Source organism: Chelonoidis abingdonii, chromosome 2 (genome assembly GCF_003597395.2).
Source record: "Chelonoidis abingdonii isolate Lonesome George chromosome 2, CheloAbing_2.0, whole genome shotgun sequence".
Classification (NCBI taxonomy): Eukaryota; Metazoa; Chordata; order Testudines; family Testudinidae; genus Chelonoidis; species Chelonoidis abingdonii.
The window spans coordinates 59,557,035-59,583,619 of NC_133770.1; the positions used below are offsets into that span (position 1 = coordinate 59,557,035).

General features: G+C 42.8%; 1 protein-coding gene across 2 annotated transcripts in view; it reads left to right on the forward strand.

Moving 5' to 3' along the window:
* Window positions 1-26,585, forward strand: part of LRRC72 (leucine rich repeat containing 72) — an 87,844-nt gene that overhangs the window by 58,796 nt on the left and 2,463 nt on the right. The window contains exons 6-8 of one of the 2 annotated variants that reach the window (XM_032801417.2): window positions 16,863-16,952; window positions 20,168-20,332; window positions 23,298-23,325. In XM_032801417.2, the coding sequence (XP_032657308.1) occupies window positions 16,863-16,952; window positions 20,168-20,332; window positions 23,298-23,325 (283 nt within the window). The remainder of the gene's footprint in view (window positions 1-16,862; window positions 16,953-20,167; window positions 20,333-23,297; window positions 23,326-26,585) is intronic. The other variant, XM_032801420.2, reaches the window with a different exon arrangement.

Here is a 26,585-nt window from a genome sequence, read left to right on the forward strand (position 1 = left end):
CAGTATCCTTACTTCATAAATAATATTGGTTTGCTTACTTGCTAATTTGCAGCGTTCAGAAATTTGAACTGAGCCTACCAGCCTTTCGTGTGAATTAGCCAGATTCTGTGGCTATCCTTTATCAAATATTATTCTTATTCCTAAAGATTACTTTAGGAATAAGAAGATACCTATTGTTGCTAGATAGTTCTATTTTATTGTTGGATAGTCCAATTAAAAATAAAATGTACTCAGCACCCTTCAGTGTAACATCTGGACATATAACATATAACATCAATTTAGTGTTAAGCATTCATGGGGGGATTATTATTTGAGCAGCCTAATAAACCGTGATTGTTTATAGCCACATCAGTTGCCAAAGTATCCTACTTCCCTCCTTTAGGGCTTTTAGACACTGCCCTACATTGGACATGGTATGCAGCAGCCCTGCTGCAGCAGGAGTTCATGGGAAAAACTGTACCTCCTGAAGTTCACAGGCTGGCTATCTTGCTAGTGCACCCTTTCAGGGGATGCAGCATGTGCAGTGGAGGGCATGGTCATGGCCTCAGTTCATCCCCACCCCATCTTTTTGGCATACAAACTATTTGTGTTCCCTCCAGGGTTGTCTCCTGGCTTGGGCTCAGTGAAAAAGACTGATTTAATAAATGCACCTTTCACTGTGCCGGAAGATCACCAGACTCAGGTTCTTGTAAACAGCAAGAGGCAATAAGTTCCGTAAATATGAGTCCTCAACAGTACCCTGCTGCTTCTTCTAACTAGGTGGTTTTTCTTCTTTTCTATAGGCCTATAGGCTCCAGCCAAGACAAGTTTCCCATTGTGCTACATTCTAAATGAACAAGATAGACAAGAATGGGGAAAAAGAAATTATTATCCCTAATTTATGAATGGGGAACTGAACCACAGAGATTAAAGGCCCATGGCCACAACGAAATTGTGTGGTGGAGTCAAAGAACTGAACCTAAATCTCTTATACAATGCTACCATGCTGATGGACAGAGCACCTAGAGAGATTTATTTTTGGAACTGACAGCTGTTCTCAAACAAGATTACAGGACCCAGAGGGACCATATTGGTGGCTGGGTGGTGAGGGAAGTGCCTAAGTGTCTTTCGTAAATGGGAATTAGGTACTTAGCTGTCATTTGTGCATTTGAAAATCTCCCTTTCTGAAGCCCCACTCCATTCCAAAATGATATTACATCAAATCCAAAATGAAACCAAATTTTCCTAAGGTTAGGTGCTTCTAAGATTCCCTTCCTAAAGACCTATCTCTCCCAAACAGTAGCATTCATTTTATTCACTAGTGTAGGCTTATGAGCTATATATAGTGTTTTAGGGTACGTCTACACTACGGGATAATTCCGAATTACATTAAACTGGTTTTATAAAACAGTTATTATAAATTCGATGTCACGCGGCCACACTAGGCACAGTAATTCGGCTGTGTGTGTCCATGGTCCGAGGCTAGCGTCGATTTCTGGAGCGTTGCATTGTGGGTAGCTATTCCATAGCTATCCCATAGTTCCCGCAGTCTCTCCTGTCCCTTGGAATTCTGGGTTGAATCATTGTCGCAGGTGGTTCTGGGTAAATGTCGCCAGTCATTCCTTCCTCCAGGAAAACAACAGCAGACAATCCTTTTGCGCCCTTTTTCCCTGGATTGCCCTGGCAGACGCCATAGCACGGCAACCATGGAGCCCGTTCAGCCTTTTTTTTTTTTTTTTTTTTTACAGTCACCGTATGTGTACTGGATGCCGCGGACAGAGGCGATACTCCAGCGCTACACAGCAGCATTCATTTTGCTTTTGCATGATAGCAGAGACGGTGGTTCCAGTCGTTCTGTACCGTCTGCTGCTTTGTAAATGGCAATGAGAAGATGACGGTTATCTGTCCCCCTCTGTACTGTCTACTGCTATCATGAGTGCCCTGGCTGAGATCGGCCGGGCGCACAAAAGCAAAAACTGGGAATGACTCCCCAAGTCAATCCCCCTTTTATGGTTTCTAAAAAAGAGTCAGTCCTGCCTAGAATAGGGGCAAGTGTACTAGAGAACCAGTGTATCAGAAGCACAGCTGCTCCCGCTAAAAATGATGAGCTAGTATGCATTCAGGGGGGTGCCCTGCAACAACCCCACCCGTTGCTTCCCTCCTCCCCCACTTCCTGGGCTACCGTGGCAGTGTCCCCCCCATTTGTGTGTGATGAAGTAATAAAGAATGCAGGAATAAGAAACACTGAGTTTTTAGTGACATAAAATGAGGGGGAGGCAGCCTCCCGGTGCTATGATAGTCCAGGCAGAACATTATTTAGCGGGTGTGGGGGAGAGGAGCCCCAGCATCCCGCTGCTATGATAGTCCAGGCAGTACAGATCTTTTTCTTTACACATGGAAAGGGAGGGGGCTGATTGAAGCTCAGCCCCCAGTTGCTATGATGAAGACGGTTACCAGCCGTTTTCTGTCCCATCTACTGGGAATGTGACCAGGGAATGACCGGATCATTCCTATTTTACCAGGCGCCCCCCCGCCAGCCTCACCTGAGCCAGCATGTAAGGAGCACTCATCGGCATTGGATGCACTCGGGTGATAAGGACCGGTTACCAGTCCTATTGCACACCGTCTGCCACCAGGAGAGGGAGAGGAGCAGGATACTGCGCTTCACTGCTGCAGCATATCGCGTCTACCAGCAGCATTCAGTAGACATAGGGTGACATTGAAAGAAGTCAAGAAATGATTTCTTTCCCTTTTTTTTCACGGGGATCGGGGGGTAATTGATTGAGAGCTATTCCCTGAACCACGCCAGACAATGTGTTTGAACCTACAGGCATTGGAGCTCAGCCAAGAATGCAAATACTTTTCGGAGACTGCTGTGGACTGTGGGATAGCTGAGAGTCCTCAGTACCCCCTCCCTCCCTCCATTAGCGTCCATTTGAGTCTCTGGCTTCCGTTACGCTTGTCACGCAGCACTGTGTAGCCTGGAGATTTTTTTTTCAAATGCTTTGGCATTTCGTCTTCTGTAACGGAGCTCTGATAGACAGATTTGTCTCCCCATACAGCGATCAGATCCAGTATCTCCTGTACGGTCCATGCTGGAGCTCTTTTTGGATTTGGGACTGCATCGCCACCCGTGCTGATCAGCTCCATGCTGGGCAAACAGGAAATGAAATTCAAAAAGTTCGCTGGGCTTTTCCTGTTTACCTGCCCACTGCATCCGAGTTCAGATTGCTGTCCAGAGCGGTCACAATGGTGCACTGTGGGCGTAGCTCGCCCAGAGGCCAATAACGTCATTGATTTGCAGCCACACTAACCCTAATCGATATGTCTTATATCGATTTTAGCGCTACTCCTCCGTCATTAGGGACGAGTACAGAAATCGGTATTAAAGAGCCCTTTATATTGATAATAAAGATCTCAAAATCACCACTATCAGGAGGCACTTAAGAAAGCATATGCAGAATATTTCAAACAGAGCCTCACTCTCTGCCCCATGCCACTCAGCGCAACTACATACACTGTTAAACAGCCAATTTCGGCATGTCTATTGCGGGAGCAAGAGCAATGAAAAATCCCATTCCCATACTCCTGCAATTTATTATGCAGCAATGGGCACCAACCAGAATATCATACACCCGGTTCCGAGCTAACCATCTCTTACTATAAAACAGGCCAGGGGGCTGCACAACTTGTAAAGCGGCGAGGGCCACTATTGGGGAGAGGGGCTCCAAAGAGAAACAGCTGCGAGAGCACTACGCCGAAAAAAACCTCCCAGCCCGAACACCTTTCCGCAGAAACACCCATGACCCCCAGGGCGCCCCAGCCCCACTGCGGAGAAACAAACCCTCTTCCCAGTGCTGCCCCACAAAACAGCTGTGGGCCAAAAAAGGAAAAGATGGGGGTGGAGGAGGTGATACTTTATTTTAAATCAAGCCAGGGGCTCCCAGCTGAAGAGGTGGCTGGGAGCCCTCAGGGATCAATTAAGGCCAGCCTGGGGCTCCGGAGGCTGGGGAACCTATGCAGAGGCGGCTCTAGTTTTTGCTGCCCCAAGCAAAAAAAAAATTTGGCTGCCCCCTTGTCCCAGCCCTGGGCTCCCATCTGTACCCCATGCGCTGCCCAGTCCTGGCTCTCCCCCACCACCACCCACACACCCCCACCTGTTGTCGCCCAGCGCTGGACTTCCCCCTTTCCTCCCCACCGAGTGCCTTCCCCCACCTCCGCTGCTGCCCCAGCCTGGGCTCCCCCCGCACCAGTGCCCCACCACCCACACTCCTGCTCCTGCCCCCAGCCCTGGGTCACTGGTAACTCGCTCTCCATGGCAGGTCATTCAGCAGGAATTTTGGATGTGCACAAAACACAGACAGGATTGGTTCCCATATGGTTACAGAGCTGCAGTAAAATGGAACAATTTTCAGCTTGTGTGATTGGAGGATATCTGGATGCATGTTATAAGACTGTCCTCCATAAATGAGGAAAAGTTGAGGTGCCTTTATTATTCTTTTGTTCCACTCTTTCTTTCTATAAGGAATTTGTCAATGCAATATCACTGTCTTCCTTTTAAACAAACAAAAAGGCAATGGCTGTTGAAAATAGCAATTCCAGTCCTAATAAACATTTCTTGCTCAATTTTATCTTACTTTTTCTACAGCATGTTACAGTGGATCAGTATATTTAATTTGGGAGAAATGAAGTAACAGCTGCTCAAACTGAGCTTGAGCACTCCTGAATTTTGAGGTGTTCAAATCTGGAAGGCAGGTGCTGGGGGGATGGGGGGAGCTGTGGGCTCCACAGGGGAGCATGGCAGCAACATGTCTGGAGCTGCCTGAAGCCAGACACGCTGGTCTGAGTGGCACGGTAAGGGGGCTGGGGGTTGGGAAAGGGGTAGGGGGTTCCAGAGGGCAGTCAAGGGACAGGGAGCAGGGGGGGTTGGATGGGGTGGAGGTTTCGGGGGGGCATTCAGGGGACAGGCAGCAGTTGGATAGGCATGGGAGTCCCAGGGGTTTATCGGGGGACAGGTAGGGGATGGGGTCCTGGGGGAAGTTGGGAGAGGTCTCAGGAGGAGGCAGTTGGGGACAAAGAGAAGGGAGGCTTAAATAGGGGCTGGGGTCCCAAGGGGCAGTTAGGGGCAGGGGTCTCGGGAGGGAGCAATTGGGGGACAAGGAGCAGCGGCATTTAGATAGGAGTGGGGTCCTGGGAGAGGGGTATCAGAGGACAGTGACCAGCAGTGCTTAGATAGGGGGTAGGGGTCCTGGGGGGCAGTTGGGGCACGGGTCCAGAGAAGGGGCAATCAGCTGCTGCGGCCGGAATTCAAAGGACTCTGGGGTGCCCACAGCCGTGGGGAGCTCTGAGCCCTTTAAATCCCAGCCACGGCCAGGATTCAAAGGGTTCTGGGCTGCTGGTCGCTGCGGAGAGCCCTGAGTCCTTTAAATCCCAGGCGGCCCTGCCGCCTGAGCTGCGGCCGGGATTCAAAGGGCTCTGGGGTGCCCAAAGCCGTGGGCAGCCCTGAGCTCTTTAAATCCCAGCCGTGGCTGGGAATCTCTGCGGGCAGCCCAGAACCCTTTGACTCCCAACCGCAGCTGGAATTTAAAGGGCTTTGGGCTCCCCATGGCTGCTGGCAGCCCAGAGCCCTTTGATTCCCGACCGCGGCTGGGATTTAAAGGGCTCTGGGCTCCCCGTGGCTGCAGGCAGCCCAGAGCCCTCTGACTCCTGGCCGCGGTTGAGATTTAAAGGGTTCTGGGCTCCCCGCGGCTGCCGGCAGCCCACAGCCCTCTGACTCCCGGCCGCGGCTGGGATTTAAAGGGCTCAGGGCTCCCCGCCGCTGCCGGCAGCCCAGAGCTCTTTGATTCCCGGCTGCGGCTGGGATTTAAAGGGCTCTGGGCTCCCCGCCGCTGCGGGCAGCCCAGAGCCCTTTGATTGCCTGCCACTGCTGAGATTTAAAGGGCTCTGAGCTCCCCGCTACTGCGGGCAGCACAGAGCCCTTTGATTCCCTGCTGCTGTCGGGATTCAAAGGGCTCTGGGCTGTCCACAAAGCGCTGTGTGCGGGGGATTTAGAATCCCTGCTGCGGGCCGTGCAGTGAGGCTCCTGGGGCCGCATGTTGTGCAGGCCTGTTCTATAACATAAGAGAGTGTCTCTTCACCAGTCCTGTCTGGCAATTGCTTTATGCCCTGAGGAAGAAGGATTGACATTTTATAACTTTCTAACCTGTGTAGAATATCTGATATTCTACACAGAGAGATTCTGTGTTTATTCAATTAAGTGAATAATCCTTTATGAATCTCACTAAACTGTTTGCTTCGATATCTTATCCCTCTTTCCATAACCTTATTCTTTCTCTCCATAACCACTGAAGTTGCATAATCCACAGGAGTTGTTTCAGCCTTAGAGTATGTCTACACTGATGTGCATACCTGAGTGCTGGATTGTATTCATGCAGGCATGAACCAGGCAAATCTGCCCCGAGAGTCCACATTTGCTATGCTGGACGTTGTACAACAGTATGTACCTGCAGTCATACTGCTGCTCTAGGTACAGGAGTTTAACACTACCATTTCAGGATTCATATCCCAAGGTTCTTTGTGACATACAGAGGCACTTTAAGAACTGATGTGTGGTGTGTTGTTGGACTGGAATATAGTATTTTCCTGGACCCCTGCACAGAAAACAATTTCCTCCACTTTTACATGTGTGCCGATGGCACTTCGAGATTATGTGGCCCCTGACTTCTATCCTTGCAGAACTGGATGGAAGTCATGGATTCATTGGATGAGCTGGCCCTACTCTTGCTCCTTATTGCAGGAGAAATGTTTATTCAGTGAGATAGGCACTCACTAAGACACTGGATAACCTTTTCTGTGGCTGGATAGCATTTTCTGACTCACTGAAGTCAACAGGCCATGAGGAATGAGGGCAGTTGATTTATGGCAGGCTGGACAGATCTGATGAAAGCTGCTATTGCTACGGAATACCCTTTGGTTTATTGTCACTTCTGGTATAGGAGAACTCACATGGTGTGGTTGGATCACATCGTTTTGCAGACTTGGGACAATGCAGCAGTGGCTCCAGGTCTTCTTCATGAGGAAACAGACCTTCATAGAGCTATGTGAGGAGCTTGCACCAACCCTCCAGCACCAGAACACTCAATTGAGGGAATCATAATGATACAAACGTGTGTCACTGTTGCCCTATCCAGACAGCTACACTATCCTGGACAGCTACAGGTATCTAGCAAATCACTTTGGAGTTGGAAACTTAACTGTTGGGTTCATGGTAGTTGAGGTTTGTGATGCCATTAGCACTGTCTTTTACCTCTGGTGGTTGGCATAAGAAACATGCCTGAAATAATAGCTAGTTTTCAGAGGATGAGTCTCCCATTCTGTGCTGGGACCATCAATGGCACTGGTGCTCAGAGTTCACCCACCAGAAGGGGCAAATTAGTATGAGGACTGCAGAGGATAATATTCCACTGTTATGCAAGACTTGGTGGACCACAGAGACAAGTTCTTCAACACCAACATGGAAAGTATAGGAAATATTTGTGAAATTAGGCTGAAGAGATCTGGCTTGTACCTGAAGGGGAAAGCAGGGACCTTAGTCCCCAGAAATGTTATGAATGGGGTATCTGTGCCAACTATTATTTTGGGGGTCCTGCATATGCACACCTGCCTTGGGTGATGAAACTGTACCCCAATGTCAGTGGCCCTGGAAGAAAGGAATTCAATTTCAAGTTCAGCAGCTGCAGCATTTGGTAGGCTCAAGGCTCGTTGGAGTTTCCTACAAATCCATCTGGGTGCCAGACAGAAGATGACATCTCACTTGTGCAGCTGCTGTGGGCCACCTTTCAGTAAAACTAATTTAACCTTGCATGATGTTACATGTCAACCTAGGTACAGACCACAAATTCTGTTTATGTGTTTTGAGTTTATGGCTGGGGGGTTGCTGTGTTTGTGCTTGTGACATTGCAAACCTGTATAAAACCCATTGTTACAGGTTTTATTAAGGTTGAGGCTGGAGGGGACTGTGATTAATTGGGTTTCCACTAGGGCAGTCAAGTGATTAAAAAATTAATCACGATTAACCTTACTGCTAAACAATAACTGGCTACCATTTATTTAAATATTTTTGAATGTTTTCCACATTTTCAAATATATTGATTTCAATTACAACACAGAATATAAAGTGTACAGTGCTCACTTTATTTTTATTTTTGATTACAAGTAATTTGAACTGTATAAAAACAAAAGATAGTATTTTTCAATTCACCTCATACAAGTACTGCAGTGCAATCTCTTTATCATGAAAGTTGAATTTACAAATGTAGAATTATATAAAAAATGGTATTCAAAAATAAAACAATGTAAAATTTGAGAGCCTGCAAGTCCACTCAGTCCTACTTCTTGTTCAGCCAATAGCTCAGACAAACAAGCTTGTTTACATTTGCAGAAGATAATACTGCCTGCTTCTTGTTTACAATGTCATGTGAAAGTGAGAACAGGCATTCACGTGGCACTGTGTAGCTGTGTGGACCCCGCTCCTGCCCTGAAGGGTGTAAAACAGCCAGGAAGAGGACTGTGGCAGAGAAAAGCCAAGCTGATTGGGGAAGTGGCTGCAGCCGGGGCCATGCCCCAAACTGAGCAACAGGGCCTTATAAGTAGGCCAGGGAAGCCAGAAGCAGCAGTCTCCCTCTGCCTGTAGAGGGAGAAGGGCGTAGCTGCAGGGAGCTAGAGATGGGGTATTAGAGCGGAGCAGGGCTGGGGAAAGGCAGAGGAGCTGGGGAGCTCCAGCCTTGAAAGCCCCAGGCTGAAGTCTCGCATAAGGCCAACAGGTACTGGGCAGGGCTGCCTGGGGGGGTGAGGGGCAACTGGAGCAATTTGCCCCAGGCCCTGCAAGGGGCCCCCATGAGATGATAGTATTGCAAGTTTTTTTTATGGAAAGAGCCCCCAAAATTGCCTTGCCCCAGACCCCCTGAATCCTCTGGGTGGCCCTTTGTACTGGGGGTTGCAGAGGGCACCCCAGGGCAGGCAAAGGTAGCAGTCCAAACTCAACCTTGCCAGTGATGAGTAGGCTGATGCTGCAGTCTATCCCAGGGTGTGGGGGCTAGATGGTGACTGGCAGTAGCCTCATATTGAGATGAGGTGAGGATAGTGGGTGGGGGTTTCATGGAGAGAGGAGACCCTGAGAGAAAGGGGTTACTGCTTGGGGGCAGCACCCCAGCTAACAGGGCACTGGGTCCATGGAGGGACATGGGGCCAGAGGACAGGTGGATCACCAGCCTGCAGAGGGTGCTCTGGAGCTAGAATGAGCTAATTCCTAGAAGTCACCAGCAGGAGATGCCACAGGGGTGAGTCTGCACATCAACACTGTTGTAGCTGGTGTTGCAAAATATTTACAGGCCAGATGCGCTAAAGATTCATATGTCCCTTCATGCTTCAACCAGCATTCCAAGGGACATGCATCCATGCTGATGATGGGTTCTGATCTATAACAATCCAAAGCAGTGTAGACCGATGCATGTTCATTTTCATTATCTTCATCAGATGCCACCAGAAGAAGGTTGATTTTCTTTTTTGGTGGTTCAGGTTCTGTAGTTTCTGCATTGGAGTGTTGCTCTTTTAAGACTTCTGAAAGCATGCTCCACACCTTGTCCCTCTCAAATTTTGGATGTCACTTCAGATTCTTAAACCTTGGGTCGAGTGCTGTAGCTATCTTTAGAAATCTCATATTGGTACCTTCTTTGCATTTTGTCACATCTCAAGTGAAAGTGTTCTTAAAATGAACCACATGTGCTAGGTCATCATTTGAGACTGCTATAACATGAAATATGTGGCAGAATGCAGGTAAAACAGAAGAGGGGACATAAAATTCTCCCCCAAGGAGTTCAGTCACAAATTTAATTAACACATTTTTTTTTTAATTTTTTTTTTAATGAGCGTCCTCAGCATCAAATCACGTCCTCTGGAATGGTGGCCAAAGCGTGAAGGGGTATACAAATGTTTAGCATGTCTGGCATGTAAATACCTTGCAATGCTGGCTACAGAAATGCCACAGTTTATGCCTGTTCTCACTTTCAGGTGACGTAAATAAGAAATGGGTAGTATTATCTCCTGTAAATGTAAACAAACTTGTTTGTCTTAGTGACTGGCTAAACAAAAAGACTGAGTGGACTTGTAGGCTCTAAAGTTTTACTTTGTTTTTGAGTGCAGTTATGTAATAAAAAAAATCTACATTTGTAAGTTGCACTTTCATGATAGATTGCACTACAGTATTTGTATGAGGTGAATTGAAATACTGTTATCACTTTTACAGTGCAAATGTATAAAGTGAGCATTGTACACTTTATATTCTGTGTTGTAATTAACATCAATATTTTTGAAAATGTAGAAAAAATCCAAAATATTTAATAAATTTCAGTTGATATTCTATTGTTTAAAAGTGCAATTTGTCGGAGACCAATGCAGGTTCGAGTAAGTATTTGATTGAGAGAAGAAAATCAAAACGTGACAGATTGAAATTTCAAACCACGTGGCTGTTTATTAATGGGAATAAGTTACACCTTGGGCCAGGGAAGGGTAATTTATCAACTAGAAATACTATCAGAATATAAAAAAAAAAGCAAAAAAAACCCACAACTTAAAACAGACTATTTACATCCAACAACAAGAAACCAAATGATCTATGATCAACGACTCACTAAAAACCAGAGCAGATACACAAAACTAAGTAAATTGTTCACACATTAACCGAATAGTGTAAAATACACCAACCAACCACAGTAGCAATTAATACAACAATTTGGCTCTCGTATACTGTATACACAACTTTGCACCAAGTAAGAGAAGGGAAAAAAGGGAAGAGGCTAAGCAACAGAGTATTTACAGAAACTAAAATGCACATACCACACTCCAAGCGCAGATGACCAGCAGTACAGACACCGAGAGCATGACGAATTGATGGGAAATAATCCAAAAACCGAAATGACATGACACGAACCGGCAAAATCCGGAGGAGACCCTGGCTGAAAGGGTGATCAGGCCTTTCAGCTAACTTGCAGATACTCCTGCCGTTTTTGGCGCGAGACATAGTTTTATTTGAAGACTCTTACTCGTGTCAGCGTCTGATTGCACCCGGCACACTACTTTTTTGCACATGACACCCTAATCTTTTGCACATGGGACTAACTTGACCCACAATTGACCAGACAGAAGGTTAGAGAATAGGCACACAGCACCAATGTGATCCCTTGACCGACAATTGACCATACAGACACCATGTTTGAGCGTAGGTTTAGGGTTGTGACACAATTAATTTTTGAGTTAATTGCATGAGTTAACTGCGATTAATCGACAGCCCAAATAATTTTTATTTTTGGTGCAGAATTCCCCCAGGGGTAGAAAGTGTAATGAAATAAAACAGAGTTGTGGTATCGTCATGCACTTTATGTCCTGGACATCCTCACTCCTTGCATTTATAGCACCTATCCCATTGACAATGATGTTTTTTGAGGTACTTGATTGTGACTTACGTTTTCCACTTCATGTCATTGTATGGTCTGGAAAATTTTGCAGGGATCATTGTGACAATGTTTTAAATCTTTGTGAAAAAGTGCTGTAATCTCATAATTGTTGGATAAAAATCAAGGCTGGAGGAAAGTTTTAGGAATATTTGCTGTACTTAAGCAAATTTTTACCTTTTCATAGAAGCAGTTTCCTCCGTTTACTAAAGAAATTGCAGAGTTTTAATTTTTGAAATTTCTTTTACACTTTTTACAACTGAAAAAACACATGCACATAGAAAATCCTAGCAGTCACAAAATGGCTGCACCTGTCCTTGCAGCAACCTCACCCCACTCTGTAAACACAATCCAGGATACCTGACAAGAGGGGTTCTAGGCACCTGTAAATTGTCAGGCACTAACTAGGGCTGTTGATTAATTGCAATTAACTCACTCGATTAACTCAAAAAAAATTAATCACAGTTTTTATTGCATGTTAAACAATAGAATACCAGTTGAAATTTATTAAATATTTTGGATGTTTTTCTACATTTTCATATAGTATTCTGTGTTGTAATTGAAATCAAAGTGTATATTGTTTATATATTAGTATATATTGTACTGTAAAAATTATGATGGTGTGTTGTGAGCAAGACAGGAGAAGTCCTTTTTCTGTTCTACTCTGCGCTGGTTAGGCCTCAATTGAAGTATTGTGTCCAGTTCTGGGCACCACATTTCAAGAAAGATGTGGAGAAATTGGAGAGGGTCCAGAGAAGAGCAACAAGAATGATTAAAGGTCTTGAGAACATGACCTATGAAGGAATCCTGAAAGAACTGGGTTTGTTTAGTTTGGAAAAGGGAGAGCACTTTTCAGGTATCTAAAAGGGTGCCATAAGGAAGAGGGAGAAATCTTGTTCACCTTAGCCTCTAAGGATAGAACAAGAAGCAATGAGCTTAAACTGCAGCAAGGGAGGTTTAGATTGGACATTAGGAAAAAGTTCCTAACTCTCAGGATAGTTAAACACTGGAATAAATTGCCTAGGGAGGTTGTGGAATCTCCATCTTGGGAGATATTTAAGAGTAGTTCGATAAATGTCTGTCAGGGATGGTCTAGACAGTATTTGGTCCTGCCATGAGGGCAGGGGACTGGACTCGATGACTTCTCGAGGTCCCTTCCAGTCCTAGAATCTATAAGAAATAGTATCTTTCATTTCACCTCATACAAGTACCCTATTGAAATCTCTTTATCATGAAAGTGCAACTTACAAATGTAAACTTTTTGTTACATAACTGCACTCAAAAACAAAACAATGTAAAACTTTTAAAAATTCTTAAACCCAAGGTTTAAAAATCTGAAGTGCCTTCCAAAATCTGAGTGGGATGAGTTGTAGCACATGCTTTCAGAAGTCTTGAAAGAGCAACACTTGGATACAGAACCTGAACCACCAAAAAAGAAAATCAACTTTCTGCTAGTGGCATCTGACTTGGATGATGAAAATGAACATGCATCTGTCTGCGTATCTTTGGATAGTTATTGAATAGAACCCATCATCAGCATGGACATGTCCTCTGGAGTGGTGGTTAAAGCATGAAGGAACATATGAATCTTTAGCACATCTGGCACATAAATATCTTGCAATGTTGGCTACAACAGTGCCATCACAAATGCCTGTTTTTCTTTACACTGTCACCTGAAAGTGAGAAGTGGGCAGCATTGTCTCCTGCAAATGTAAACAAATTTGTTTGAGCGATTGACTGAACAAGAAGTAGGACTGAGTGGACTTGTAGGCTCTAAAGTTTGATATTTTAGTTTTGAACGCAGTTTTTTTGTGTGCATAATTCTACATTTGTAAGTTCAACTTTCATGATAAAGAAATTGCACTACAGTACTTGCATTGTGAATTGAAAAATACTATATTTTTATAGTTCAAATATTTATAATAAAAATAAATTGAGCATTGTACAATTTTTATTCTGTGTTGAAATTGAAATCAATATATTTGAAAATGTGGAAAAATCCAAAAATATTTAAAATAAATGGTATTCTATTGTTTAACAGGGTGATTAATTATGATATTTTTAATTGCTTGACAGCCCTAAAATTATGCATACAATATTTTAAAAATCTGCATATTTTATTTGTCAAAATAATACAACATAATTATGCCAGTTTACATTTATTTTGGTCATTGATTTAAAAATACCTGTCAGCAAATATGTCTAACAATACAGACAACAAAAAAAATCAGGAAATGTTTTTTAACAAATAGATTCCTTACTAGGCATATTAATACAGAACTTTAAGTAATTAATTTAACTACAGTACAGAAACATATTTCCCACATCCCTTAGAAGGCGTGCAAAGGCTTGGGGAGTCAGTGCTAACAGAATAGCTGATGGAGAGGGAAGTAGGTGCTGGGAAGAAACCTAGGAGTGGACATGGAGGGTTGTTGGGTGTTGGTAGGAGAACTATGGGAAAAGGTATGGTGTGTGGTTTTTTTTTTTTTCTTGTTTGTTTTTTGTGGGGGTGAAGGGGAGGATTGTTAGGAAGTTGGGGAGCCTCCCCCATGCAGAGCCTGGCTGACCCCTGGCCTCTTGCATTCAGTCAGGCACGTCTGCCCCTGTCCCCATGTGTCCCTGCACTCTCCCTCCCCCGTGTTCCCCTGTGGCCATGCACCCCTACTCTCATTCAGCCCTGGCTCAGTGTTGTGACCCCACTAGCTTCTGTGTGTCTGCCCCAGTCTCTCCCCCCATTACCTCTTCTGAACTCCAATCTGTGACCCCAGAGCAGCCCTTTGTGTCCTGCTCTACCAGTTCCTTTCCCCCTCCCATGCCACCTAACCTGGCCCTGCAGGCAGGACACTATGAGGAAGGCAGTCTCTGCCTCTTCCCTCTCCATGGCTGGCTGCTTCAGCCTGTCAACCAGCTGCTCTCTTTTCTGGCACCACATCAGCCCCAGTGGGGAAAAAGGTATAATTGCAGCATGACCCCTCTCACCGCTTCCATTCGCATCCCTATCAGAATCAGTTATTGTGCGGTGGGGGGCGGGGACATTAATTCTGTGCTTGCACAGTGATGCAGAATTCCCAAGGAGTAACTTTCACCATATTTCAACCCTTAAAAGATAAGATTGTACACCACAGTTTGGTGTTCATTAGTAAAATAAGGTTCCTGGAAAAATTAAATAATGCATTAATTGGCCTTACTTCAGTGATTTATAATGAAGGGTAATTGAACAGCTTTTTAAATGTATATAGTGTTGTTGTAGCCATGTTGGTCCCAGGATATTAGAGAGACAAGGTGAGTGAGGTAATATCTTTTATTGGACCACCTTCTGTTGGTGAGAGAAACAAGCTTTCAAGCTTACACAGAGCTCTTCTTCAGGGCTGGGAAGCTTACGCAGAGTGTTACAGCTAAATACAAAATGGAACAGATTGTTTAGCTTAAGTTTTAACACATTTCAAGGGACTATTCAAGGTGAAATTGATCATTCACATGAAATGGACCAGTCATAAGGAGGAAATGGATGAGGGAATCTTTCCTGAACCCCCTTCTCTGGCCTTAGAACACATCCCCCACCGCCCAGTCACTCTATATCCGACCTATACAGTATCAGTCCTCATTCTCAAAGGAAAGCTGCATGATGCTTTCAAAAGACATGCCTGGGGGCTTAGATTCATAACTTTGCTAGACACTAAAGAACATGGACTGACTCGAGATACTGAATTTGTGTCTTATTACAACAATCTATAACCCATTAATAAGTCCCCCAGAGCTCCTCCCTATGACTGGCAAGGTATTAGTGGGCCACTTCACCTTGAATGGTCCCTGGAAATATGTGTTCACTACTTATGCTAAACAATCTTTTCCACCTTGTATTTAGTTGTGACACTCTGAGGTCAGGCTATACTATAAACTTACATCAGTACAACTGCGTCGCTCAGGGGTGTGAAAAATCCACACCCTTGAGCAATGCAGTTATAGTGACCTAGTCCTTGGTGTAGACAGTGCTCCCACTGAGATAGCTACTGTCTGTTCTGGAAGTAGCCACTCCTTCACCACATCCACAGTGCTAAGTGAGCTGGTATGGGGCTGAGCCACAGCTCATCTGGGCACGTATCCACTCACCCGAGCACCTGTCCATACCTCCTCAGGTGAGCTAGCTAGCTCGGCATCTACTTGCCCTGAGACATGCGCTTCAGGGGTTTCTGGGTGAACAATAGTGTGGTTTGGACACAACTGGCCATATGTAGAGTCAGCAATGTAGATACCCCTAGAGTAGCAAAGTATCTGCCACACAGTTTCTAAGAGAGGGGGGAAAATTCCAAGGTGACTTATAGGTCCTCTGGTGGTGGTGGAACTAACGGGTTTGGGGGATTTCTCTTTCACCTCTAATCAACATGCAGAGTGGGTCCTGCTCCACTATTTAACTCCTATCTTTTCCTTTTGAAATACTGTACATCACAGTAGTTATCTGTGGCCAGATAGCCCCTTCTCTTCTACATGGCTGACAGACACAGCTATCATGTAAAGAAAAGAAATAGGCTTGCTGCACAACCCATTTTATAAACCATCTCTTCTGGTCTGTCTGCCAGTCAACCAGGGAATGAGCTGGACTCCATTTTGGTGTACCCACTGGATTTCAGTGTCCTGTGATGACATTCCCATGAACCCAAATGGTCTGGCATTTGATCTAGGACACTTTGTGTGTCCACTCCTGGCAAAATGGCAATATTAGGCTGATACATATGTCTCTCAAAGAAAAATAATGTCTCCCATTAAAAGGGCTTGTTTGTTCACATAAATATTATGAACTCTGAGTAATTGAGCCAAATTGTGAAAAGGGCATAAATGATTTAGGAGCACAAGACCTAGAGTTGTACATGACTTAAGCACTTTTGAAATTTATATGCTTCACCCATTGTTTGATACATATTTGGAGTTGTCTGAGGCATTTCCAGCTAGATACAGTCAAAAGTCAGAAAACTGTCATTCACATTTTATATTCCATGTATATGGTAAAACTGCTGTGTACTTAAGTATATACTTATCTTACAGTACATACCAAAATCAAAGGCAAAAAAATTGTGGCTTTGTCAGTATATAAAAATCTCCTAGTTAATCATAAAAGATCAAGCAGGAACTTCAAAGGTTCAGCACCTTAGGTGGCATCTTAATTCATCTATTTTCATTGAACATTTCACAATGGGCCAAATCTTGCAGTCCTTATTAAGGCAAGGGAATTTGTTTGATTAAAGACCAGAGGGCTTGGCTCATAGTATAAAAACAATTTGGGTGTATTTAATTTTATTCTGCAATATCTTTGCCAAATGGTGATTATTTTCCCAGGCTTGTTGATTTTTATAGTTTTTCTTCCTTCCTTAAATTTTGCAGATCTATTTCACAACCCTCTGTCACAAGATCCAGGTTACCGTCTTTATGTGACATACTTCCTTCCCTCAGTACAGCTCCTCGACAGGAAGAGTAAGGACTGTTTTCCTCTTTTCACAGTGAACTGACAGTCACTTAAGACTCTAGGCCATTTAGAAAAGTAGGTGAATTCTTCCTGTGGCTGTTCTCCTTCTCTCCTCCTTCTCCTTCTTGCTTATATACCAAAATGTATAATGAATGTAATCCAATTAATGGTGAGATTTTGCATGCAGGTAGAGCTTGTGTGAACTAAACAATTCTCTGCTTGATATCAGACCTTTCGTGTTGAAACTGACTAAAAGATTTGGCTTCTTTGCTATTTAAAATGTGTGCGTCTACAGTCTGAAATCTCATTTGTCTTACATAAAATTCTATGGAACAAATTTAAGAGAGGTTAATGTCAGTGTTCAGAAATATGAACCTACCCTCATGTGTGCAGATTGGGTAAGTGCATGTACAATGGCTAGTTTATTTCAGTTTGTGCTCACCCAGAGGTCTGCACACCTCTGTAGATTTTAAATAAATGCATGCACGTTTCTTAATTGATCTTATCCACATAAAACTGGCTAAGCCCACCAGAAATAAAATTATCATCCCTACATCCTCCCAGCAAGCCCTCAAGGTAAAACCTGGCCAAGTAGGGTTCTGTCTGAAGAATAAACAGTAGTAAATCAAATACATGAGTTAATGACTGGATCAGCTAGGTTCCTGTAGATGCCACAGAAGAAATAGATCCTAAAGATCAACTTGTTCAATAAATGCCTAAGTTGTGTATTTACCAACATGACTTTTTTGTCGTCTGAGTGAACTTTCAATGATGTGTAGGAGGAGGAATGTTGGGAGACAGCGGGTAAGATTCTCACCTTGCTCCAATCCCTTTATGCTGGGTGATAGGGTGGGAGTGGAAAAGGAGGCCCTTGAAGCCCCAGGTCTGGCCAGGGGATAATTCTCCCGGTGCAAGACCTGAGGCTCAGCACCCTCTCACCAGTATTAGTGATGGGGTGTGGCTGAGGTGGGAGGGGTCAAGTGGTGGGTGCCACAGCACACAGTGTTGTGGAGATTCTGGGCAGTGCTGCTGCGGAAAGCCCATTTGGGGAGGCTGCCATCATTTGAACAACACCCCAGGATGTGTCTAAATTATGCTGGGGGCCACTACAGACCCCAGCTCAGAATTAGGAGGGTATAAAGTGACTTAAAGCCATCTTTGACCTTCCCCCTCGTCCTCCTCAGCTATCTGTTCTTTTACTGTGCCTCTTCTCAACACAAAATGTCACTCATAGGATTGAAGCTGGGAATTACTGAAAGGGGAATGAGTGAGTTTAGTTTTGGTGGGATGAGAGGAATTTAGTTGTATTGTAGATTTTTACAGTTAAACTGTGTAACTAATAAGACTCATCTGTCATCACATTTTGTCTTTATGGTGCATCCCTTTGCATTTTCAGTGTACCCTCTTCCAGGCAGAAACCTGTCTCTTCTGCAGTGTTTGAGAAACAGAGTGCAGAGTTTTGGCTCCACTACAATTTAAATATTAAAAATAAAATAGTTCTATTGACTTCGCTGGTTCTGCTTGAGCAAGGATTGTCTTCACAAGTAATGGTTTGCAAGATCAGCCCCACATGACAATTTGTATGTGCACTTCTCTGTTATAAACACACATTTGCTGGTGGACCTCAAGCCTATTTCTGAACATAGAAATGTAGTACTGGAAGGAACCTCGATAGATCTTCTAGTCCAGTCCCCTGCACTGAGGCAGGACTAATTATTAGCTAGACCATCCTTGCCGAGTGTTTGTTTAACCTGTTCTTAAAAACTTCCAGTAAGGGAGATTCCACAGCCCCCCCCAGGTAATTTGTTCCAGTGCTTAACTACCCCAACAGGAAGTTTTTCCTGATGTCTAACCTAAATCTCCCTTGCTGCAATTATGAACCCATTACTTCTTGTTCTTTCCTTGGTGGCTAAGGAGAACAATTTATCACCCTCCTCATTATAACAACCTTTTATGTACTTGAAGACTAGTATCATGTCCACCCTCAATCATCTCATCTCCAGACTAAAAAAAAAAAGTGTTTTCAATCTTATAAGTCATGTTTACTAGACCTTTAATCATTTTTGTTGCTCTCCTCTGGACTTTCTCCAGTTTGTCTACACCTTTCCTGAAGTGTGGTGCCCAGAACTGGACACAATATTCCAGTTGAGGCCTTATCAGTGTACATTTGGCATTGTTCAGAATAACTTTTTCAGTATTCAGGACAGTACTTCTCTTACTGTTGCAATGAGAATCACTGCTGGATAGAGGAGAACTGGCTATAATTTAAGCTAGGGAAACTATATTGATATTTACAAAGTCCAGAGATAATCTTGTTAAATTCATGGACTTAATCTTCTTTTAAATACAACCATAGTACAATGATCATTCCTGAATTAAGTTAGGCAGTATTTTTTACCAAACTTTAACTTTGACTGTCAATTTGAGAACTATTTCTTTAACATTACAACTCCCATCTTTACTATGCAACATTACTAAGATATACTCCTGTCTTCCTCATTTACACAAGACACTTAGTCACACTTTTGTATGTACCCCCAGGCATAACTACTGCAGTTCCTTTCTAATTGGTCCCCTAGACATCAATGTTAAAAGACTTTACCAAATTCAAAATACTTCTACCAGAGTTTCTTGTTTTGAGTCTTTAGTTCACATTTATCTCAGTTTGAAAGTGCTGAGATTAGTGGGTGGTGCATATTCTTAGTGTCAAAATTCTCCTTTTGATTTACAATCTTAACCACTTTGTTTAAAATTTACAAGTGATCTTAAAACAAACGGGCAAATGAAGCTGCAAAACTTTTTTTGATTGTACTACAACAACTTTCTGTAACTGAGTGGTGGGAATTATTACTGACTTTGAACAGGAATTCTGTTTTATTGTGAATATGAATCTTACAGTTTAAGACTTCATTTAGTTCTCTAGTATAATGCATTTAAACACCATGCAAACAGAGTCTAGGAATGAAATCCTGGACCCAGTGAAATTAATGGGAGTTTGGTATTCACTTCAGTGGGGTCAGGCTTTCACCCTAATTCTTCAGGCAGTATAAATCAGTATCTCTCTATATTGAAGTAAATGGAACTATACAAATTTATACCAGCTGAGGATCTGGTCATAATCCTGTAGAGAAAATAGTTTTCATCTGAATGCTAGCAAGCAGTTAAGCTTAGATTTTATTCCTTGGTATAGAAAGGGTAATAGTTTTTATTTCTCTTTTAACAGAAGTTACTCAAAAAGAAAGGGAATCAGCTTTACATATTTACAACCACGAAAGGTCCCGTGTTCTCCAGTCTATAAGTTTTGGAAAGAGAATAGATATGCCAGTGGTGGCTAAGACAGCATCTACCATAAGCACTCCATGTGCCAAAAGTTTGCTGCTGTCTCCAGGTATTTATAATGATTTGGGGAAAAACATATATTTCCAGGTAATTTGAATTAGAATAATTTTCACCAACTTGGTTGTAAAATTAATTAGATTTAATAATGAAATAGATATGCTTTATGAACTCAGATTGCTTCCTTATTTAATTAACAACCTGTAGCAACATGCAGTGAATGTGTCCTTTCTTCTAATTTGTATATTACACTATGTGTTTTAATCAAAGTCTGGAACAACAGAATTGCCTTTAAGGCAGCTACTCAAAATAGAATTTCATTCTTTTCAAAATGTATTCTCATTGGTGTTAAAGTTTTTACTCACATTTTCTGTTTAATAAACAGATTTAACAGGGAAATTAATTTTTCCAGGGTACTGTACCTATGCACTGACCATGAATATCTGTATGCAGTGTTGGTTTAGTCATGTCAGTCACAAGATATTAGCGAGACAAGATGGGTGAGGTAGTATTTTTTTATTGAACCAACTTCTGTTGTGTAAGTAGGACAGTTTGTCTCTCTCACCAACAGAAGTCTCATGAATATCTGTCACAGACAGAACTGGCTGTTTAGAATTTGGTGCCCTCTGGTGCTTGTTTGACATTATAAACCTTTTCAGTCTTCCGAAGAAAGAGTTTTTCTCTTAAATAGTGTTGCAGATGGTGCATCGGCCTTTTCTATAGCGTCTAAATACACAAAACTCTAGGTCTGGATCCTTCTGCTTAAAATATTTTACAGATATATACATATTAGAAATATCAGTCACACACAAGTTTGTATTTTTAGTAGACTTACATACTTAACATCTGTCACTACCTGTTTTATTTGTAGAAGTTTAAAATGTGGTTCTGCTTTGAATTGTGACAACGTAGCATGTCATGTTTGTTGAGTCTGGGTGAGTCCAGATGAAACTTGATCCCTTTGAAAGAAAGATGTTTTTTCTAACTCAAATTTAGAGGGGGCTTTTTGTCTTGCACACTGTCTTTACTAGTAAAAATCCTGCAAACGAAATTCTTTCCTAAGGTAGACGTGAACCACAGTGGCTTCAAATTATATTCTCAGTGACAAATATGCAATCCCATTGTTTTCCATGGGGTTGGGCAGGTGTAAATGAATGCACTTTGAGTGTGCAGTTGGAATTTAATGAATGATTTGCTCATTCTAGACAAGCTGTGATCTTGTCTATACAGGGAGTTAGATCTTTTTATGGAGACTAAGCAGAAGTCTGCAAGGGTTCACAACCATATACCAACCAGTACCAGATAAAGAGCAAACCGCTCAGGAGGACCTCTATTAAAACCAGGGATGAGAGGAAAAAATCCATCAGGAGACATGAAACCTATCCATTTTTGAAGGGTTGGACAGGATTTTCCACAACTACATGACCACCATACCCAGAAAAAGTTTGGAGCCTGCTGCATGCTTTCTTCCCCACTCCACCAAGGACAACTAGCAAAACTCATTGGAGGATGAGCATGAGGAGGCCACTGACACATTGCAGGATCCATGCTGGCTGACAGCAGTTTGAAAATGGCACTAGCCCGCCCAGAAAGGAAGTATGAGGTAGAGACAGAGGAAGCCTGTGATTTTTAAAAAATTTGAACCTGCCTGGCATCCATTATGCAGCCCACAATGCATAGCAAGAAAAATCCCAGAATGCATACTGCTCAGCAGCGAAGCAAAGGATAATGAGATACTCTTCAAGAACACCATGCCCTTAATACTCAGCAGACCACCACTGTGTGCACAAAATAATGATGCATATTAAAAGTGGGCACATTGTTCCACGTGTACAATATTAGTGTGGTTTCTGTCTTTCACATTACCTCATGCACATCAAAAAGCTGCCGATTAACCTCCCCCACACCCCGCCCAGACAAACCCTGAAATATAATCCAGGTATTCTCTTTTGTGTCTCTGAATTTAATGTAGCAAAAATAGTCAAAACTTCCTTTAATCAGGCTGGTAAGTAGAGATTACTCTCTCTGAAACGCTGTTATACATTTATTTTAGTAAGCTCTAGCACTATAATGCTGGGCTGCTTTTTTTTGTATGGAGGAATTTAAGAGTTCTTAAAATATCTGCTTGAACAATGCAGTATCGCCCTGATGAAGCAAAGCACATGCTTAACATTAAACATGTGAATTAGTCCCACTGAAGTTAGCCTACATTCAGCCTCACACTTTCTTAAACAGCAAAATATGGAACTCAGGAGCCATTGAAAATGGGTTTCTGTTATAACCAAAATGACAACTTTTTACACTGCTGCAGCTTCACTGCTACCAACAGTGGATACTTTAATAGTAGAGAAAGGTCACAGGTGATTCTACTGTCATGTCATACGAGCCTGCTCTAAAAACTCTTATGCTCTATCTACAAAACTGTCCACTACAGATAAAAATACTTACACATTTTCTCACTGTAGACTTAACATCATGCAGTTGGTTATAATAAACCAATGTCAGGGATTCAGAGTCCAAAGTTTGGACTTTAAAATAAGTTAATTGCAAGTGATTTTGAGCGTAATGCTTTGTAGTTTTAAATCATATGCAAAACAATGACTATAAGCTTTACTAGTTTAATAATAATTTCTAAAATGCAGGTTAAGAGTTACTTTTAATCTTTTTCCTCTGGGAAGTTAGAAACTGAAATATTTGAACAGTGTATCATATGTTTACATTGCTTTGCTATTGGCGGGTTGGTGCTATCATTTCTTTAAAAAAAAAAAAGGCAGCATTTTGAGGGATGAAGTAAAACATGAATAATTACACAGCATAAACAGTCAGAAGAAAACATTTAATAACCAGGAAGCAATAGCCTATATTTTGATTTAACTACTAATATTCACTTGTAATGGCTGGCACTCCTAGGGATTGATTTTGCACCATTCAAGTCAATAGGAGCTAAAACAAACTGTAGTTCTTAAATGGTCAAAGTGCTGTAGAAATATTTGCTTATTATAAATTTGTTGTTACAGGTTATGAAGTTGCAAATCACATAAATAAGTAAGTAGTTTGCTTTGTGCCTATTCACTCAATCCTCTCTGCCCCCCTCCCCAAAAAGCAGTAACTTTAAAAAAAATATTCTGCTCTTTTTTTTGTGGTGGGATAAACCACTGTGTCCATCAATGGTGAGACAATCCACCTGCTGCTATCTTCAATACATTTTCAGTAGTATTCCTGATTAGGAAATGAGGTGTATCATAAAATGCAGTTCATTTTGTAATATCACACACTAAGTCAGGGGTGGGCAAACTTTTTGGCTCGAGGGCCATATCTAGGAACAGAAATTGTACGGCAGGCCATGAATGCTCACAGAATTAGGTTTGAGCTACGGGAGGAGATGTGGGCTCTGATTGGGAGTGCAAGCTCTGGGGTGGGGCCAGAAATGAGGACTTCAGGGTGCAAAAGCGGACTCCGGGCTGGGGCGTGGCAGCGTTTACCTCAAGTGGCTCCCGGAAGCAGCAGCATGTCACATCTCCAGCTCCTACGCAGAGGCGTGGCCAGGTGGCTCTGCATGCTGCCTCATCCTATTGGAGCGCTGGAGGGGGCCATTGGAGTGTGCAGGAGCAGAAGGGGGGCTATGCCATGCCACTGCTACTGAGAGCTGTGTGGAGCGGCCCCTGACCCTGCTCCTTGGCTGGAGCAGGGCATGCCCCAGACCTTGGTCCCCAGCGGGAGCTCGAGGGCTGGCTTAAAATGGTTGGCATGCCAGATGCAGCCCATAGTTTGCCCAACCCTGCACTAAGTCCTAAAAATATTGTATATTAATGTGTTAGAGCAATCAAGTAGTTCTGCTATAACATGGATGAGACAATTTCCTTCTAACTGCCTATTCTTAAATAGGCATCTTCCTGGAAAAAAATGCTGCTCTGTGGAATGAAATTTCTCAGCCCACAGTTGGCTTATTATGTTGGATTTTTCATGTATAATACAAATAAAGATAAAATTTAGTTCTCTCTCTCTCGTGTTGTGATAGGGGGAAAATGCTATTAATGCTCTGAGATTTTTAGATGCAGTTTTTGTATGAGGCAACTTTACAAGTTATTTTAAAAGTCATGCTTGTTTTAATTTATCAGTGAGCAACGTGTGAGTAGCTATGTTTTAAACATGGACATTATTGAGAAATATTTTTAAAATTAGCATGTTCACATTAGTGCACATAAGTTCACTACCATTTCCTTTAACAAGTTAAGTACACGGGGTTATCCACTTTATGATTTGCTGATTGCGTAGGGCTATCCTTAATGAAAACAGTTCTGTGCTGGTTTCAATACCACACTGCTTGCTGCATGTACTTTCTGTTGCTTTTAGGTGCTCAGGTGCCAAATTCCACAAGGCACTTTAGCACATGATTAACTATAAGCACTGGAATAGACCTGTTGAAGTCAGTGGAACTACTCACATGATTAAAGCTAGGCACATGATAATGTGTGTACATGCCTTTATGCAGAGATCCTATTCAGTTTTTATGCTGTGCCCAACACCTGAGCACCTATATATGAGAATGACTGTACTACTGAGTTTCTTTCTACCTCTACTCTCTTCAATGATTTTGTAAGTCTACAGCTCACATCTCCGATGGTACAACTAAAGTATGACATGCACAAAATGAGCAATCAGAAGTTTGCACCTTGATTATCCAGAAGACTAACAATGAAATAAACATCAGTTGCATTTGCCTGAGTGTGTGATCACTTACATCTGCAAGAGAGACTATAAATGCAGTGTAATGATTAAGATTTTACATGTTCATGTAACCCTTCTGCCAGGTGGGGCCGGCAGCAGTCAGGGCTGGGTTCAATATCCACGGGTTCCTTTTCAACAATACAACACAGAACTGGCTCAAGCCGCCACTCAGTAACCTAGGAAAGTTACACACCACCCCTAGGTGCCTCTGAGGGGCAACACTTCCCCACTTGCAAGCACAGAGTGTGTGTGTAGAAAAGCAACTTTTAATGAGAGGAGAGAAGTCACCTGGCATGAATTACGGAAAATGCCACAAGGAGGATTCATAAACATAAAACTCTCAACAGGACACCCACCCCAGAGTGCATCGGGCAGAAGATTTTCAACCAAAAGTTCCTTTACTGTGCCCCCCTCTGCTCTGTCACCATACCCCACTCACACTGGTTGTCCTTGGTCAGTGAGGACCTAGGGTTCACAGGCACATGTGTGTGAGTTCACCTTCCACCTGGAGAAGGCAGCACATCACTTGCTCTGGCTGGCCACCCTGCCAGTCGTGGTTCCTTGCTGCCTGGCCATCCCACCAGCCAACTGTTTGCCACTTTTGCTGACTGCCCATCAGTTACCTTCTGCTGCCACCTGCCTCTCTGCTCTGATTTCTGTAGGTCAGTCTCTTAGTGATTTTTCAGTAGGCTAGGCAGAAACACTGCCCTACCACAAGTGATTTTGGCTCTTATTGAATATTTGAAGTAACAAAAGGCTCCTAATTAAGCAATTTAGCACTGTCTGTGAGCAGCAGGGAAAACAGATTAAACCAGACTGGGAACTGTTAAGGAGAGCCCACATATCCTGACTAAGACACCTATCTCCACCACCTCTTACTTTCACAGGGCTCTAGCATTCGAGCCCCTGGCTTTCAGCTGAGGGTGACCCCCTTTTTTGGGCTAGGTTAAGGACAGTTCTGCTCCCCTTTATTCATACAATAAAGACAACATTGATAACATTTCACTACCCCTGTATTCAGTACTGAAGTGGTTTGTAACCCAACACCAGCCAAAGTTGATCACTTTGAGCAACACAGCTCTATCTGCTGTATATCTTGGCAGAGTAGGTGTGTTCATGTAAATACAGATTTCTCCTGAAGTCTCTACCCATCCCCAGCTAGCTGTCAGAGGAGAGTTCATTCAGACGCTGCTTACATAAAATTCAGTTACAGTTCCTACGGTAACCAGATCTATATGCACAGAATCATATTCCTGTGTATAAATGCAATTTTGTGAAAGTCAACCCTGAACAATTAATATTGTATTAATATATCTTTTTGGACTGCGTTCACTTGTTTTTTAAAGTTAAGGAAAATACATTTTGATTAGTTTCTTTATTGCATTTAGTTTAATCAAAAATGAAGTTTCTTTTACTTGGACTTCTATGACTCTGCCTTTTTTGATTCTTTTGTTTTGTCTCATTTTGATCTCAAGTTTTAGAGAGGAAGCATACAAAAAAATGCCTTGAGTAGTTATAGACTAGTCTGTTTAATCAATTGCCTCTACTATTCCTTTCCACATAACTGTTTACAGAAA